The sequence below is a fragment of the Candoia aspera genome, chromosome 5, assembly GCF_035149785.1.
Source record: "Candoia aspera isolate rCanAsp1 chromosome 5, rCanAsp1.hap2, whole genome shotgun sequence".
Taxonomy (NCBI): Eukaryota; Metazoa; Chordata; class Lepidosauria; order Squamata; family Boidae; genus Candoia; species Candoia aspera.
In genome coordinates, this window is record NC_086157.1 from 63,242,123 (window position 1) to 63,258,778 (window position 16,656).

The window sequence follows — 16,656 nt, forward strand, 5'->3', positions numbered from 1 at the left end:
TGGGAAATAAAGAAAAAATTTGGGAAGTACTGGTGTTGTATCCTGGAAACCTTATAACTTGGTAACATCTAACTGTTCAGTTAATTTATTTTCTTTCCTTTCTCATTGCATCCATAGTTTCAGAGCAGACTTTGCAATCAGGTAGAGTATAGCACCCATAATTATCAATATCTGGAATGATAATCAGTGTTAAATTATTTTTAGATACTTTTCTTATCTTGAAATGCATGCAGAGTATGTTACACATACTTATAAACAATCTGACCTGTTATCATAGGAACTGTTTCTGGTCTATTAGTTTCAGATGTATTCAGTCTTAAGTTCAACTTATTTATTAAACAGTCTGAAAATGTTTTACAAAATACACAGAACTGTCTTATGTTTCTTCTTAACATGTATATTTGTATGTACTTCCCCCTAATATATGCATTTTATCAAAGAACTGTATTGGAGATTCAGAGAGGAGTATAGTCTGAAGGCTAAATACATTCTGATCTATAATTCAATAAATTCTAATGGTTGGTTTCTGTATGAATCAAATAAAATTAAGGTAGCAGTGAGCTTCTGATTTGCTACTTTCCAAGTTGGCAGAAAGGAAAAATAAAAGAAGCCCCTCTTTCTGTTAATGTACTGTTACATTTGCTGCTATTCTGTTGACTAGTTGTTCATTTGGCTTAGTATTGTGTGTGATGATTGGAAATGAGTCTCTTAAGATTTCAGGCTGCAGTTTTCACAGCCCTGGCTGGACAGCAGAGGCATTGAGTGTGGAAACTTCTGCAAATTAGGGTAATGGTTTGAAAAGAAATACAGAAGTGGTTATTTGCAACTCTTGTATATTTGTAAATGTCTTTTGAGACAGATACAAACCAATACAGTCAACCAATACAATAATGGTTCTGTGGATTTAGTATTTGGTTTGTAGTTTGGTTATAAAAGAAAAGGAATTTGAAATTATGAAAAGCCCATACCGGATTTAGCTGTTTGCTAGTTGCAAAGCTTGTGTTTAATAAAATAAGGTTGTTTGAATGCTTAACAAACAAAACAAAGGCAAGTAGCTATAGAGCACAGAAAGACTTCCTTCTTGCTTTGAAATATATACCCTTTGTGTATCCCCAGTAATTCTGCAGACAAATTTCAATGCTTCTGCTTTGTGACCCTGTGCATTTTGGATTATTTATTTTGACAGTAGTTTGTGTTCTACAGAGTTGTAAATACATATTTTTCATTAGGATTAACAGATGAAATTGAGAACTAGTTGTGAAAACAGTGGAACAAGGAGATACAGTATTTTTCCTTTTTCTGGTCTCTCTCTCTGTTTTGAGTCTTCAGTGTATATTTCTGTGTATTTTCAAACACCTTTATAAGTGATAGCATAAAAAAAAGCCCTTTGTAATTACTATGCCTTAATAAATTTACTATTTAATTCAGTATTCTGCTGTGATTAAAAAAAATACAGATCTGCTGAGATAAGTCTAGGGATGTAAATGCTCACAAGTCAATATCTCTTCATGTTGAAGGGTTAGAGAAGAATTCTGATGACTGCATAGATTCTGCCACTGTCAACTGCTTACATGTGACAAATCCTGCAGATTGTGTGGAGGCTATCTGATAAGAATTGGGCTTATAGGTAATAGTGGTACATGTGCATATAGGCTGTTTGTAGGAGCACAGCCTTATTTTCAAGTGTAGTTATAATAGTATCCTTACCAGTGAGTACAATTGGCCTAATGAGACAAATTCCACATGATCAGAAGCATCTGTCGTGGTGAATGATTTCCTGTTATCCATGATAGTATGAAACTGCCAACAATTCATTTAGAAATATTTAAATTAAATTAAATCTTTAATTTTAGAGAAGTGCAGTAGCTTTTAATAATAAGGTAAATTGGAAAGGGAAGCAAATGGCAATAGCCACTGAGTCGTTATATTTTTCTACTGAAGTTTCATTGGGTTTGTCATTGTTTTATGTGTATTTCTATACTGTCCTTCTAAAATAATTAGATCAGTATAGTTACTTTCAAAGGCCACAAGATATGCTTTCATAACAAACTTAGTCAGCCAATGTAATAATGGTTTTGTGGATTTCCTTTAGTGTTTGGTATGTAGAGTTCACTGAAGTTGATGTTACTTGTTTTGAAGTAAAAACATGGACAAACTCATAATTGTATTCTATATCAATCTACTCTTCTGTAGTATGCATTCTAAGTAAAAACACTTTCCTATCAAAACACAAAATATGAAGTCCAAAAGACACCCTTGAACAAAATATGAGGTAATTCTGTTTTAATACATGCGGAAGAGAATCTTTTTGGCACATTAGAAACCAACACATTCATTGTTTCAAACTTCTGTTGATTATTCTTCTTTATTAAATTCATGAATGAATATAAATGAATATGTTAGTCTTCAAGGTGCTTCAACTCCTGGTTGTTTTGCCTGAAAAGCTAACATGGCTACCCTTCTGGAAACTGCTTTAACAAATGATTTTTTTAATTATAATACTATCGGATAGTAATTTGTATACAGAATAATAGCTTTTAGTAGAATACTATTAGGATAAAGCAACAGTTTCCAAATGGGAGTACCTTCAAGGGAGTGCAAAGATGTAGCATTTTTAGAAAAAGAAAATTACTGGTATGATTCCTTTTTTCATGCCTTTTCACATGTAGGTGCACTTGTTGCATCAGTGGAGAGGCCACAGTACTTTGTGAAAAGTGATAGAATATTTTTCAGTTTTCCAGTATGATTATGAATATTCAGGACAGTTTAGTTTTGCCTGCTAAGTGGTAATGGGATATAAGATATATAAGACAATATACAGTAATAGTAAATGGCAATACCAGAGCATGTAAATTAATTTTTTATTTGTAAACATAAAATAACATGGTCATTATTAAAAGGGAAGTACAGTGAATACGATATAAACTTTGGCTTCACTGTCATGGGAAAAATAGGATTGACCGTCCTCAGTTTAAAGAATAACACTTGGTTCTTAGCAGTAATGTCATGAGATTTGGTTCCCTTTGGGAATATCTTACAATAAACAACAGCACTTCGAAAGACAAGCTAAAGGAATTTTTGGTGCTAAACTTCAAATTTTGAAACACATAAATTTGAACTCCATGGGGCTTTTTGTCATGTTTGTCCAAAGTGGTAGAAGCATCTTATGAACTGTCATTGCTCATCATTAAAACCAAGGAAGTGCACAACATGGAAGAAATACTAATGAAGCATTGGTTGCTGAAAGCAACTGACATTGTGTTACTTGCTGAAAGAAAAAAAAAAAACCTGTCGAGGTTTACATCCCAAATGTACTTTGGAAAGTGATAGAACATTTTTCAGTTTTCCAGTATGCTTGTGAATATTCAGGACAGTTTGGTTTTGCCTGCTGAGTGGTGGTGGGGTATAAAGATACTGTATATAAGACAATATACAGTAACAGTAAATGGCCATCACTGTCTTATTTAGAATTTGTTTTAAGGTTCTGTCTGCCACTAAGAAGAGAATCAAAGGTGAGTTTAGTCTAGTTTCTCTTTTAGCAGCAGGAAGACAGTACAAGAAACATAAACTCTAAACCATCTGTTCGTGGCTCTTAGAAAGAGATATGGGGAGAAACCAAACACACACGGTCAGACACTATCACAGTAAATCATCAACCATAACAAACTTGTTCTATGTTCATACAAAATAAATGGCGAATCTTCTAGTTCCAAAACAGTTAAGCAACATATCACAGATCTGTTAAAATAATGGAGGTTAAACATGGGTAAATGTAGGTTTTAAAGAATTTCTAGTTTAAAACATGCTTCAGAATTCAGTTCTCCTTATTATCTGGAGCTATCACTTGAAAAATATTTGATATGGTCAATTGACTAATCAAGTCAATTGTGCTTGAAAAATAGATAAAACTTGTTAATTAAGAAGTGTACTTGCTCTTTTGAATGCATTCTTTTGTTTATTTTTAAAGCTTAACGCTTCAGCACATGCTTCTGGCTTGCTGACTTGGAGGTTTCAAATTTACTTATAAAATAAAATATTTCTGTGTAAACAATGTTTTGTAGCATCTGCAAAAATACTGAAGAGCATGTGTGAGAACTTTTATAAGTATTCAAAGCCCAAAAAAATTCGAATTTGTGTTGGAACATGGAACGTCAATGGTGGAAAGCAGTTTCGAAGCATTGCCTTTAGAAACCAGACTCTTACTGACTGGCTTTTGGATGCACCAAAGATAGCTTGTATCAGTGAATTCCAAGGTAATAATTATTATTATTGATTTGGATTTTTATTCACTCTGGTCTTTATTCTTTAAAGCAATTGCCAGAATTTTCATTCTTAAATTTCAGACCGAAGGAGCAAGCCTATTGACATCTTTGCTATAGGGTTTGAAGAAATGGTAGAGCTAAATGCAGGAAACATTGTGAGTGCAAGGTAAGTGCCACTGCTTTATAAATATTCAATTAAAGACTGCCAACTGTAAGATATTTTCAAAATACAATTACTATTTTGAATAATTCAAAACCTAGAATAAAATACCCCTGATTCAGAACTTGCCTACTCTGAATCCTTGCTCTGAATGTCCTGCAGCTTTTTCCTACAAAGAGTCACAGCTTACTTTTCAAACTAAGGGAGTTGACATAGCTAGTACAAAAGGAGAAAATATGAATTCACCATCAGTATGCTTTCTTATTGAGAGCCAGTTTGGTGTAGTGGTTAAGGCACCAGGCTAGAAACTGGGAGACTGAGAGTTCTGGTTCTGCCTTAGGCACAAAGCTAACTGAGTGACCTTGGGCCAGTTACTCTGTCTCAACCCTAGGAAGAAGGCAATGGCAAGCCACTTCTGAAATCTTGCCAAGAAAACTGCAGGGACATGTCCAGGCATTGCCAGGAGTCAACACTGACTGAAAGGCACCAACCCCCTCTTTCATCTTATTATTTGTTAATTTAATCAATTTGTAAAGCTGTCCATCTCAATAAATTACTCGGTGAACAGTAACAAATAGAATAAAAACAATGACGTAGTAAATACAAAGACTAAATACAAAGATTAAAATACATAGCAGCTGAGGAAAACTACACAGTCAACAGTGCTAATACAGCCAGGAGGCGGAACCTTTTACACATAGGGGCTCCAAACCCAAGGACAGAACCAGGTCTTTAGTGCCTTATGAAAGGCCAGCAGGGTCAGGGCCATCCTAACCTCCAGAGGGAGAATGTTCCATAGGGTGGGCACTATGGCAGAAAAGGCATACCTGCTGGGCCCTGCCAACCAGCATTCCTTAGCTGACAGAACCCAAAACTTGCCCATTCTGATTGACCGGATTAGGCAGGTACAAACAGCTGAAGAGAGATGGTCCCTCAAGTAACCTGGTCCAAAGTCATGAAGGACTTTAAAGGTGACAACCAGCAGCTTGAATCGCACCTGGAAGCACACTGGCAACCAATTCAGCACATGAAGTAGTGGTGCTATATGCACCGAATAACCAGTGCCATTGACTACATATGCTGCTGCATTCTGCACCAGTTGAAGCTTTTGAATGCTCTTCAAGGGCAGCCTCATATAGAGTACATTGCAGTAGTCCAGACAGGAGGTCACAAGGGCATGAGTGTCAGTGAGTAGAACCTCCAGGGTGCAACTGGTGCACAACCCGAAGGTGTGCAAAGACCCTCCTAGCCATGGCTGCCACCTGCTCTGAGCAGGAGCTGTGGATCCAGGAGGACCTCCAGATTGTGCATCAAGTCTGTCTGAGGCAGTGCTACCCCATCCAGAACCAAAGGTGGAAAATTCCCAGCAACAGAAGGTTCAAACACCCAAAGCTACTTTCTCTTGCTTGGGTTGAGCTGAATGCTGTTGTACCCCATCCAGGCCCCCACAGACTCCAGGCACTGGGACAAGACATCCATGGCATCACTCAGGCAGCCTTGGGTGGAGATAGAAAGCTGGGTTACATCAGCATACTGATGACACTTCACCCCAAACTGTCAGATGATCTAACCCAGTGCCCTCATGTAAATGTTAAACAGGAGGGGAAAGAGAACTGAGCCCTACAGCATGCCTCAAAGCAGGAGTCATGGGCTAGATCTCTCCCCCACTATCAAGACCAACTGAAATCTGCCTTGGAGTAAGGAGGGGAGAACCAGCACAACACTGTACTGCCCACCCCCAACCTCTGGAGCTGGTCCAGAAGGATATCATGATCAGTGGTATTGAAACCCGCTGAGAGGTCAAGAGCAAGGATGCACTACCCACATCCTACTCCCCCCAGAGTATATTAGTGTGTACTGGTATTAAAATAGTAAGCGAAATGGCTATTTACATCAATTTCAAAAGTACACAATAACGGAAACAAGTCTGTGTATTTTGTAGACAGCTACTGCAGGCGTTTGTGTTGTGTCCCATATGTCTTTCCTGTTTGGATGAAATATTGCTACAAGTTCTTGCTGTACAATTTTACTTTTTTAAAGAAGTGAACTATTTTCAGAAAAATCTGAGTGTGCAGGTTCTATAAAAATTAAAGTATATTTTGTCTATACTGGCAGTACAACTAATCAGAAGTTATGGGCTGCTGAATTGCAGAAGACTATCTCAAGAGATTACAAATACGTTCTTCTGGCTTCAGAACAATTGGTGGGTGTGTGCCTCTTTGTATTCATTAGACCTCAGCATGCCCCTTTTATCAGGTAAATGTACTGACTTATTAAAACCCACTGTTTTACCCCGTTCTATCACTCTGATTGATGTGTGTGTATATTTCAGTTACATATTAAACCCTTCGTGAAACAGCTTATAGATACAACCACAGATGATGAATATTCCTTTCCTGTTGTCACTGTTGCCACTTTTTTGTTTCAATAGTTAAATTTTAATGTGATTGTACTACAAAAGTAGCTCATAAGGAAAAAAGTCTTGATATGCATTTTATTTAGTGTATGTTTGGGAACATTTTTATTGCTAGAAAATGCACTGTAGAAAGTTCTCTAGAGAGAGACATGGAGAGGCAGAAGACGTTCAAATAGGGCATTTTGGAGCGTGTCAGAGACAGGTGAGGATCTGCTAGAATCAAATATGTTATATGTCCCTGATACAACAAAGGCAGAATAAGCAGAATCCTTGCCGCTACATCAAGTTGGATTTGATATAACTTGATTTCCTCCTTTCTCATTGCTTTTCTATTGGTGGGATGTGCATAAATTGAATGAATTCTGACCTCCCCCCCCCCACAACAACACTTACTATTCTGATCAGATGTAAGCCAGCAGAATTTAAGATGTGGCAGTACATCTGTCGTGTCATCCTCTCTCAACACCATAGGAATACTCAGTACATATCTTTACATGACAAATAATAGAATCATTGAATCATAAGAAAAGATAGTATTATAGAATTTTGAAAAATTAAGTAGAGGCAGTCAGTATGATGTTCAAGACAGTTTGCGTGGTATCCTGGGTTCCCTGCTCAATTTTGATATCTTTTTAGATTTCTTTAAATTTAAAAAAAAAAAGCTGGTTTGTTGGAAAGTAAAATCACAGCATTTTGCATCACCTTTGGCCCTGCATTGGTTCATTAGCAATCCTTAGGAAATGGTATATGCCTATAATTACCATGTCTGTCTCTGGTCCAGAAAAAAACACAGTGGTAAATTGGGGTGGCAGATAATATCCAGGGTGGCTAGAGTGGGTGGCTGTGAAGAATTTCATTGGTCACCATTCTGATAAAGTAGTGCTTTGTGACTGACCATGTTTGCTTGGACAGCCACTTTTTAGAGTGCCTTTGACATGCTCTCAAAATTCCAAATAGGAATGGGAAGATAAAACATTTATTGAGTGAGAGAACCAAGAGTAACAAATTAGTAAATTGTAGAGTTCAGCTAAGCAAACATTTATTCATAGATGCGGAAGGGAAGAGTGGAACATCTGTGGAGTACAAAGGTTCAGGGTTGCCTTAGGTTTTTAGCATCAGAACACCAGGCAGAGGGTCTCCTGACAATTTGATGCAGGAGGCTCAAAACTTAGGTAATTGATGGGATACCTCTTTAACATACCGTTTTGGTTTAAATACTGTAACTGAATTAAATCTTAAAATGTTTTTTATGTTATAATAGCAAAATAATCTTGCAAGATCTGGTTTCTTTAAGGAAAACAGTATTTTGCCCTAGTACCAAGCTATAGTCATAATCGTTCTAAGGTCTTACGGGTGCTGTCCATGATATATTGTAGCAAATACATGCACTATTTTGAAAAAAAAATAGCTCACTTTGAGGAATTTTTCTCCCATGTTTTATATTCAAATTAGACAGTAACTGTCATGAGTAAGGATGGCGAGCAGGGGGCTCCCATCCAGGTTATAAAGCGCATGCGTAGCACTGAGGAATTAGGTATCCATTCAAAGAGACACAGATCGGGCCCGCCTTAGCCTTTGGGGTTATATGTCTGGGTTTTTCCCATGCTTCTTCAGTTTGTTAGGATTTCCTGTTATGTAGCAGTAATAAAACACTAGAGACCTATTCCTTGTCTCAGTGTGGTTCCTGGCTGTTAGGACAGTATCTGGTATTTTGGTTCCAAAATGTTCCCAACCAACATGAACCCAAAAATTCAGGTTTGATGTAAGAACAAATATTTGCCTTGGCAAAGTACTACACGACTACATGTATATCATTGTGCAGAACCATTGAGCATACTCAGGGATAGAATCTGATCACCTATGGCAATTACAATTACCTGCAAGTGATAAGACATAAATGCTTTGAAAATTGAACAAAAAAATGAAAATAACTTATCTTCTGACTAGCTACTTGAATTTGTTTTAACTTTCATTCTAGGGATGTTGCAGTAGACACTGTAAAGACTGGTATGGGAGGAGCTACTGGTAATAAGGGTGCAGTAGCCATTCGAATGTTGTTTCATACATCCAGTCTTTGCTTTGTGTGCAGTCACTTTGCTGCAGGGCAGTCACAAATCAAGGAGAGAAATGAAGATTTCATGGAAATATGTCGCAAACTGAGCTTCCCAATGGTAAGGTGAAATTAGATCCCCTCAGATATGTCTAAAAAGATTCTAATAAATGCCCAATTTTAAGATGCTCACAGTAAATCTTACATAAATAGGTTTCTGCATAAAAATTCTAGTCAGAGAAACGTTTGATTGTAAGCTGTACTTTTAATTATATTTCAATAGAAGAATTGGTATTACCATGATCAGCATTTAATAATAAATTCTTATTCTCAAGAACCTATTTCTATTAATAACTATATTATTCTCCATGATCTTTATCAAATATTTTGTAAATATTTTGTAAATATAAATTAGCCTTGTAATTAGCCTTACAATTAGCCTGTTTATGAGAAACCTAGTAGAAAGCATCCCAGATCACAGGGTTGGAAGAGATCACGTAAGGTAACTGGGATGAACATCCAAATCAGTTCAGGAATTTAAAATACCTTTCATCCGCTCTTCAAAAAAACAAACTGCCTCAATGCAGTTTATGAACTAAAATAATAAAAGCCCAGGAAAATAAAACAAACATCCCATCCTAAAATACTGAAATTCAAAAGGCAATAGAGTCCTATTAAAACACACCTTAATAAAGGCCATAGAAAATAAGTCTTTATGGTTTTCTTTCTGAAGGCCTGTAGCTATGTGGCTTGATAAACTTTGGTTGGTAAAGGATTCTAGAGACATGTGGCCAATGCAAAAAAACACTCTACTGAATTCTGGCTGCTCTCAGTTGCAGATAAACAAAAAAATCTCTGAAATGTATATTGATATGGATGGGGGCAGTAACATGATGGTGTAAAAGTGAAATTAGCCAGGTATCTCTTCCTTCGGAGGGAGATTGACAAAATATTGTGAATGCAAATGTGAAAGGTGAAAGGTCCCCTGTGCAAGCACCAAGTCATGTCTGACCCTTTGGGGGGATGCCGCTTTCGCGACATTTTCTTGGCAGACTATAGCAGGGTGGCTTGCCGTTGCCTTCTGCAGTCGTCACCTTCCCCAGCAAGCTGGATACTCATATTACTGACCTCGGAAGGATGGAAGGCTGAGTCGATCTGAGCCGGCTACCCGAGAATCCAGCTTTGGCTGGGATCATACTCGGGTCATGGGGAGAGTTTCAGTTGCAATACTGCCGCCTACCTCTCTGTGCCACAGGAGGCTCGTGAATGCAAATATTACATATAATTTAATGACAAATATGAGTTGTACCCAAGTTCAAACAGGCTGCAATGATTTCTTCTTGTGTTTCAGGGAAGAATGCTTTTTTCACATGACTACGTATTTTGGTGTGGTGATTTTAATTACCGTATAGATCTTCCTAATGAGGAAGTAAAAGAACTAATTCGGCAGCAGAACTGGGATGCTCTTATTGCAGGAGATCAACTTATTAATCAGAAAAATACAGGGCAGGTAAGATTGCAAATTTCCTTTGAAGATACCTGCTTTTTCCTCTTTGCTGCTTATTGTTGAGATGAGTTAATATCTTCAATATTAGATGTTGGTTAGTCATTTGGCCTTTTAGAAGTGTTACTAGTATGATGTGTTGTATTACAGTTATTTTGTTGCCCCAGAGCAGCATGTTTGTTTTTGCAAATAGGAGTAACATTTTCAGTTCATATTTGAGACTCTAGACCTGTTTTTATTACACTTAAGAAGCAAAGGAAACCCTGGCACTGTCTCCTTTGATTTTGCGCAACTTGAAAAAGATTAGTTTTTCACCATAAAGACTTTTATTTCTCACTGCTATTGGGACATTAGGAGCCCCTTTTTCCTGATATTAATGAAGTTTCTGGTATTTCTTATGTTGTCTGCAAGAGAACCTGCAAGCTCCAGTCATAATTGATTTGCATATACTGTACATGTGGTGTTGGTAAATTAAGTATCAGCTGAATCTATTTGTTCAACTCAAATCCTGCTTTCTTGGTGCTTAGTGTATTGCTGTTGTTACAGTTGGACATAAGGTAGCCAATGGAGGCTGAATCCAAATAAGATGTACATAAAATGGCTTGCAGGTTATAGCTTGATTATGATTTTGGTGGTAAAGCTGAAGTTATGCAGCCCATACGTACAGTACAAATGGAGATATACTGTACATAATTAAGAGTAAAAAGTGATATGGGGGAGAGAGAGAGAGAATAGCCTGTTTGTTTGGAACATTTGGGGATTTCTGTTTTGGGTGAGGAAAATAAGAGCGTGCAAGTGAAGAATTTAAACCCTGATCCCTAACTTCTTACATTCATCCCATGAACTAATTTTCTCTTTAGTCTTAGTTTAATTTCATTTTTAGTGATCAATCCAGGGATAATTGCTGGAAAAAATAAAGTGTAGCAAATAAAGCAGCTACATAAAAAAATAATGAAAAAGAAATAAAGAAAATAATGATATAGCTTCCATAGCCAGCTCTTCATGGTTCTAAACAACAGCAGACTGGGGGCCATCCAGATCTTAGGGGAAACCTCATTCCAGAGGGTAGGCACTGCTTCAGAGAAGGTGTGCTTCCAAGGGTCCGGATAGATTACATTGTTTAATTGAAGGAACCCCAAGCATGCCAACCCTGTAAGATTGAATCAGCCTGGCAGACACTATGGGAGACATGTGGTCCCCCAAGTAACCAGGCCCTGTGCCATGTTGGGCTTGTTTAGGTAACGACCAGATAAATATGTTAAATACTTTAATTTCCTTTATTTTTCTTTCTGCAAATTCTTTGTGCAGAAAAAGAACCAAATCTATTTTTTATATACTGGATTTCTTTGAAGTGGTATAGCAGAGACAGACAATGTATAAATTAAGTCAGTCTAGTCTTTATGATTTGAGAAGAAAGTTGCTATGGGAATTGCATTCATTCTTAGATTTCAGTGTTGCCCAGTCACATAAATGTTGAATCTAGGTATCACTCATCTTACATAACTTTATAACCTTAATACTAGACTGTATTAACTACTAAGTATTTTAACTTAGTAAGACTTTTTAAATGCGTTTCAATATACTGGCATCTGATAATGTGGAATCTAGTTTATCCCATAATATATGAATGTTGTAAAATGCAGCAATTTTTCCATCTTTGAGGACATCTGGAGAATTACAAGAATGAAAAAACCCAACTTTTATAAAACCTATCTTGACTATTTCTAGTGACTATTTGTCACTTTTTCAGATATATATGTCATTTATACAGTGTGCAGCATTTATGTTTGGATTATTTCTCTTCTGTACTAGAGAGATTTTTTTCTAGATTCTACCTAGTCAACTAGCAGTATCTGTTAAGGTATTAATACCATTTATAATATTCAGAATTTCAGAAATAAATTTTAGATGGCAAGAATGGGACAGTGAAATTCTAAAGTGAATTCATTCATTTATCCATTCATTCATTTGTAGTTCAAGAAAATTATACTTCAGAATAGCTAATGATTCAATACAGAACAATTACCAGCATGATTTATTGTCTTTTATTGGGATTTTAAGCTACTTCTGTTGCTGGTAGCTTTGTTTAATATTAGTATAGTATTAAAGCTTTCCTGATACTCTAGTTTCCTTCCTACAGATATTTAGAGGCTTTGTTGAGGGGAAAATAGCCTTTGCTCCAACATACAAATATGATTTATTTTCGGATGACTATGATACCAGTGAAAAATGTCGTACACCAGCTTGGACAGATCGGATATTGTGGAGAAGACGAAAATGGCCTTTTGACCGATCAGGTCAGATAATGAAATTTAATATTCCCAGTGCAAAGTGGTACTGATAAGGATTAGTTTTGTAAAACTTTTTACAAAAAATACAAAGTAATAGAAGTATAAAGGTAATTATATCTGATTCATGGACATTTTTGGTTTTATTTTTGTGTGGGAACACACAAACATTTTAATATTAGAAATATGTCAAATATATACTAAATGTTTCTTGTAATAATAAGGCAGTGTGAAAGCCTTTAAAAGCTCTGAAGTGAAATTCCAATTCATTGCTTCAAGTGTTATTTTCATTTATAAGATGTGCTTGTATATTATATTCAGAATGTATTTTTCAGTACAAAACTGAACTGAGAATTTCTCTTCAGACAGATTTCTTTTTCCTATTGTAGTCCTGTAATCTGAGTCTTTAGAGCATAGTCACAAATTTTTTATTATGGTATTTTAGCGGAAGACATGGATCTTTTGAACTCCAATTTTCATGATGAAAGTAAACTTATTTACACATGGAATCCAGGAAATCTTCTATATTATGGACGGGCAGAATTGAAAACATCTGACCATAGGTTTGAACTTACCCTTTCATAATAGCTTCTAATCCTTTGAAAAACTATTCCAATATGATCCATGGCTTTGGATTGATTTATGACTTTTACTGATATATTTTCAGGCCTGTGGTTGCACTGGTTGATATAGATATTTTTGAAGTTGATGCTGAAGAGCGACACAAAGTTTACAAGGAAGTAATTGCAGTGCAGGGACCTCCTGATGGTACTATAATGATTTCCATTAAGGGATCTTCGTTAGAAGACAACTATTTTGATGACAACTTGATTGATGAACTTCTTCAAAAGTTTGCAACTTATGGCGAAGTTATACTCATAAGGTTAGAATCAATTCAGTTAAGAACACTATAACTTTTCTTAAAGTTTTCTAAATCTTTTGTTTAGAGTAAGCTAAAAAGATAAATCTTTATATTGTGTACAATATTTTGTGGAGAATTATTATGATAGGATAGAAGGCAAAATTATTCCAATTTTCAGAGTAGCTTCTCTTTTCTATAAGACTAATGATAATGCAATTATATTTTCTGCAGTAGATATATAAAATGCAAATGGGGTGGGTTGCCATTACCTTCCCCAGGGATCGCATTTAGTCTGACCTCTCTGTCATGACCTTCCCATCTTGGGTGGCCCTTCACAGTTTAGCTCATGGCATCATTGAGGTGCTCAAGCTCCAGCACCACGACAAGGTAACGATCCTTTGCAGAAGTCAGTCAGTGTACCTTGGGTATACATCAGAAGTGTTGTACTACAGTATTATATGACAAGAAGTATTGAAACAATCCCAAAACTTTTTGAGGAACAGTATGGCTGAACAGTATTGGCATTTTGTGCTTGGCGGTGTATGTTTTGTTTTAGCTTATCACAATTTGTAAAGAATAATTTTTAACATATTTCGATACCACTTCCAATGCCCAAATATTTTGAAGCAGTTTTATGGTTTAGTGTTGTATGTCAACTAGGCCACCACTGCTTGTTAAATACATGAATTCAGCCATTGAGAAAAGTAAAAATAGGTGTGAGGAGAACTTTTAATTTCTTTCAAGTAGATTATAGAAATTCAGAAAAGGAATGCAGCAGGTATCTAACTAGAATCTTTGGAATGTAAAAGAATTATAGATTATAATGCTAAGCCGGGAAGACATCTGTCCAGCTTGACATTGCCTTAAGAATTATGGCTCATGAAGGACAGTATGTTCAGTGTCCAACCACTGGTCTTAGGACAGCCTTTCTCAACCTTTTAACCCTGGAGGAATCCTTGAAATATTGTTCAGGCCCTGGGGAACCCCTGCATGTTCAGGCTCAAATATAGGCCAGAAGTTACAAAATTATTATATTTGTTTCACACGTAGGCCTGTATATATGCATTGGTTCTTAAACTAAAAATAAAGAATGAAACTTACCTCTTTAATGTGAAGTTGCCCAAATTTGAAATAATTTTTTAAATAAATCATGATCCCCCAGGGAACCCCTAGTGACCTCTCGTGGAAGCCTAGGGTGCCATGGAACTTTGGTTAAGAAACCCTGTCTTAGAAAAATCAAATCAGAATGAGAGGGTTCTCTTCATTATTTTTTATAAATATTTTTATTTTGTAAATTATTGAATTATAAATGTAACAAAGTTATCAACAGTATTTCAAACAATATGAGTTCCTTTCAAGCAATCAAAGCTAACTTTGAAGTTCTCTTTTGCCCAATTACTTTTTTTTGTTCATTATATGTGCAGACATACATGTCTGCAGTAAACATTCCCATGTAAAAAAAGAGCTGCATATTAGAAAGCTCTTATTAAAGCTCTTATTAAAGCTTATTAGAAAATTCTTATTAAAAAAAGAGCTTATTATTCCCTTATTAGAAAGGGAATTTCTAAGTGTTCAAAAGGGGATGACAACTTCACTTTCTGACAGAAGAGTATTTGACTGTGAGTGTATTTCCATGCTGTTTAGATGAACTCAAGATTCTTGATAATTAATGAGTTTTAAAGTATCCTAATTGTGTTAAGATTTGGACTACAGTTCTTCCACATTCTAAAAGTCTTTAAGCATAGAGAACATAGTTAGAGTTTTATAGCTGTTATTGCATATACATCTTGTTCCAGGTAGCCATGTCTTGCTAGCCAGGTTTGACGAAGTGGAAATACTGAAATAACAATGAAATTACAGAGACAAAATATAGATAGGTAGTGTTCTCCAGTACCTTTTGTTTTGTTATGTTTACGATTTGGTATACTTTACAGATTTGTAGAAGATAAAATGTGGGTGACGTTTTTGGAAGGGAGTTCTGCTTTGAATGTTCTGAATCTGAATGGTATTGAGGTAACAATCATTTCTAATCCTATTTGTAGCTCTCTAAATACTAACGGTGCAAGCAGAGTAGATGTGATTTAGTTCAGTGTTCTCTGTTCATTAGATATAGATATTTGATAAATCATTCTTGCATAATTTGTGAGATTTTGGGCTTCATTTTGAGATGAAGTCTGCTTGAAGTCTTGATTCAACAGTATATTAGGATACATGGAAATACAAAAAAAAAGTATATCCTTGACCTCCAAGAGAACTCCAGGTATTCTGAAATGAGGATGTATAGGCCTTATTGAGGACTTTTCCCCCAGCCTTCTGAAACTTTTATTAGCTATATTACATAGTACTAGTACCTTAAGGTCAAGGCCAATCCTGCTGCTTTATTGCTGGAGGATTAGCTTCCTTTTTAAATTTAATTTCATGATACCCATCATTAATGCTTATCTCCAGGATACTAAAAACTGTTAGCAGCTTAGCCAAGTCAATTCCAGCCTAAATTCATGTTCTTTGGTATTTGTTTGTTCAACGTAATATGCTATGACTTAACTAACATCAACTTTGGATTTTAGACTTAAAATGTCCTGCCATTATTTATGTCCTTTGGGCTGTAGTATTGTTCTCATCCTAAGTGGAAGCCGCCAAAAGAATATTTAAACATAATAATATTTAAGAGTCAATTATTGTCCCATCTCTTCTCTTTCCCATCTCCTACCCACCTCACTGTTAAATGAAAGTTAATAGCAAAGATTTCTGTATGTACTGTAGAAAACTAACTTTCCAGTTAATTTTTGTATTTTCTTTATTTTTGTGCCCTAAAAATGCCGCGTACATTAGAGATTATCTTGTGTGTGTGTGTGTTTGCCTTATATCTTAAAAATGGAATCTCTTTGTAGTTTCTGCTTTATTTTTCAATTATATAATAAAGTTGAGCAAAGCATTCAAAGCTGTGCTTTGCATCATGTGTTGGCATGAATGAAATATCTCCAGAAGTATTGATGAAGCAATATCCACTGGAAGTCTTGGAGTGGTTGCTTCTAGGATTTTTCCCAAATTGTTTCCACGTGTTTTTGCATGCATAGCCACTTGGTTTTGCAGACAATCCAATGGAAGTGTTGT

At 36.0% G+C, this 16,656-nt stretch overlaps 1 protein-coding gene across 4 annotated transcripts in view; it reads left to right on the forward strand.

The window, feature by feature from the left end:
• Nucleotides 1-16,656, forward strand: part of SYNJ1 (synaptojanin 1) — a 61,200-nt gene that overhangs the window by 17,688 nt on the left and 26,856 nt on the right. For 3 of the 4 annotated variants that reach the window (XM_063305425.1, XM_063305427.1, XM_063305428.1), the window contains exons 13-22: nucleotides 118-141; nucleotides 4,062-4,253; nucleotides 4,344-4,428; nucleotides 6,538-6,678; nucleotides 8,817-9,009; nucleotides 10,240-10,398; nucleotides 12,533-12,689; nucleotides 13,126-13,243; nucleotides 13,348-13,563; nucleotides 15,477-15,555. In XM_063305425.1, the coding sequence (XP_063161495.1) occupies nucleotides 118-141; nucleotides 4,062-4,253; nucleotides 4,344-4,428; nucleotides 6,538-6,678; nucleotides 8,817-9,009; nucleotides 10,240-10,398; nucleotides 12,533-12,689; nucleotides 13,126-13,243; nucleotides 13,348-13,563; nucleotides 15,477-15,555 (1,364 nt within the window). The remainder of the gene's footprint in view (nucleotides 1-117; nucleotides 142-4,061; nucleotides 4,254-4,343; nucleotides 4,429-6,537; nucleotides 6,679-8,816; nucleotides 9,010-10,239; nucleotides 10,399-12,532; nucleotides 12,690-13,125; nucleotides 13,244-13,347; nucleotides 13,564-15,476; nucleotides 15,556-16,656) is intronic. The other variant, XM_063305426.1, reaches the window with a different exon arrangement.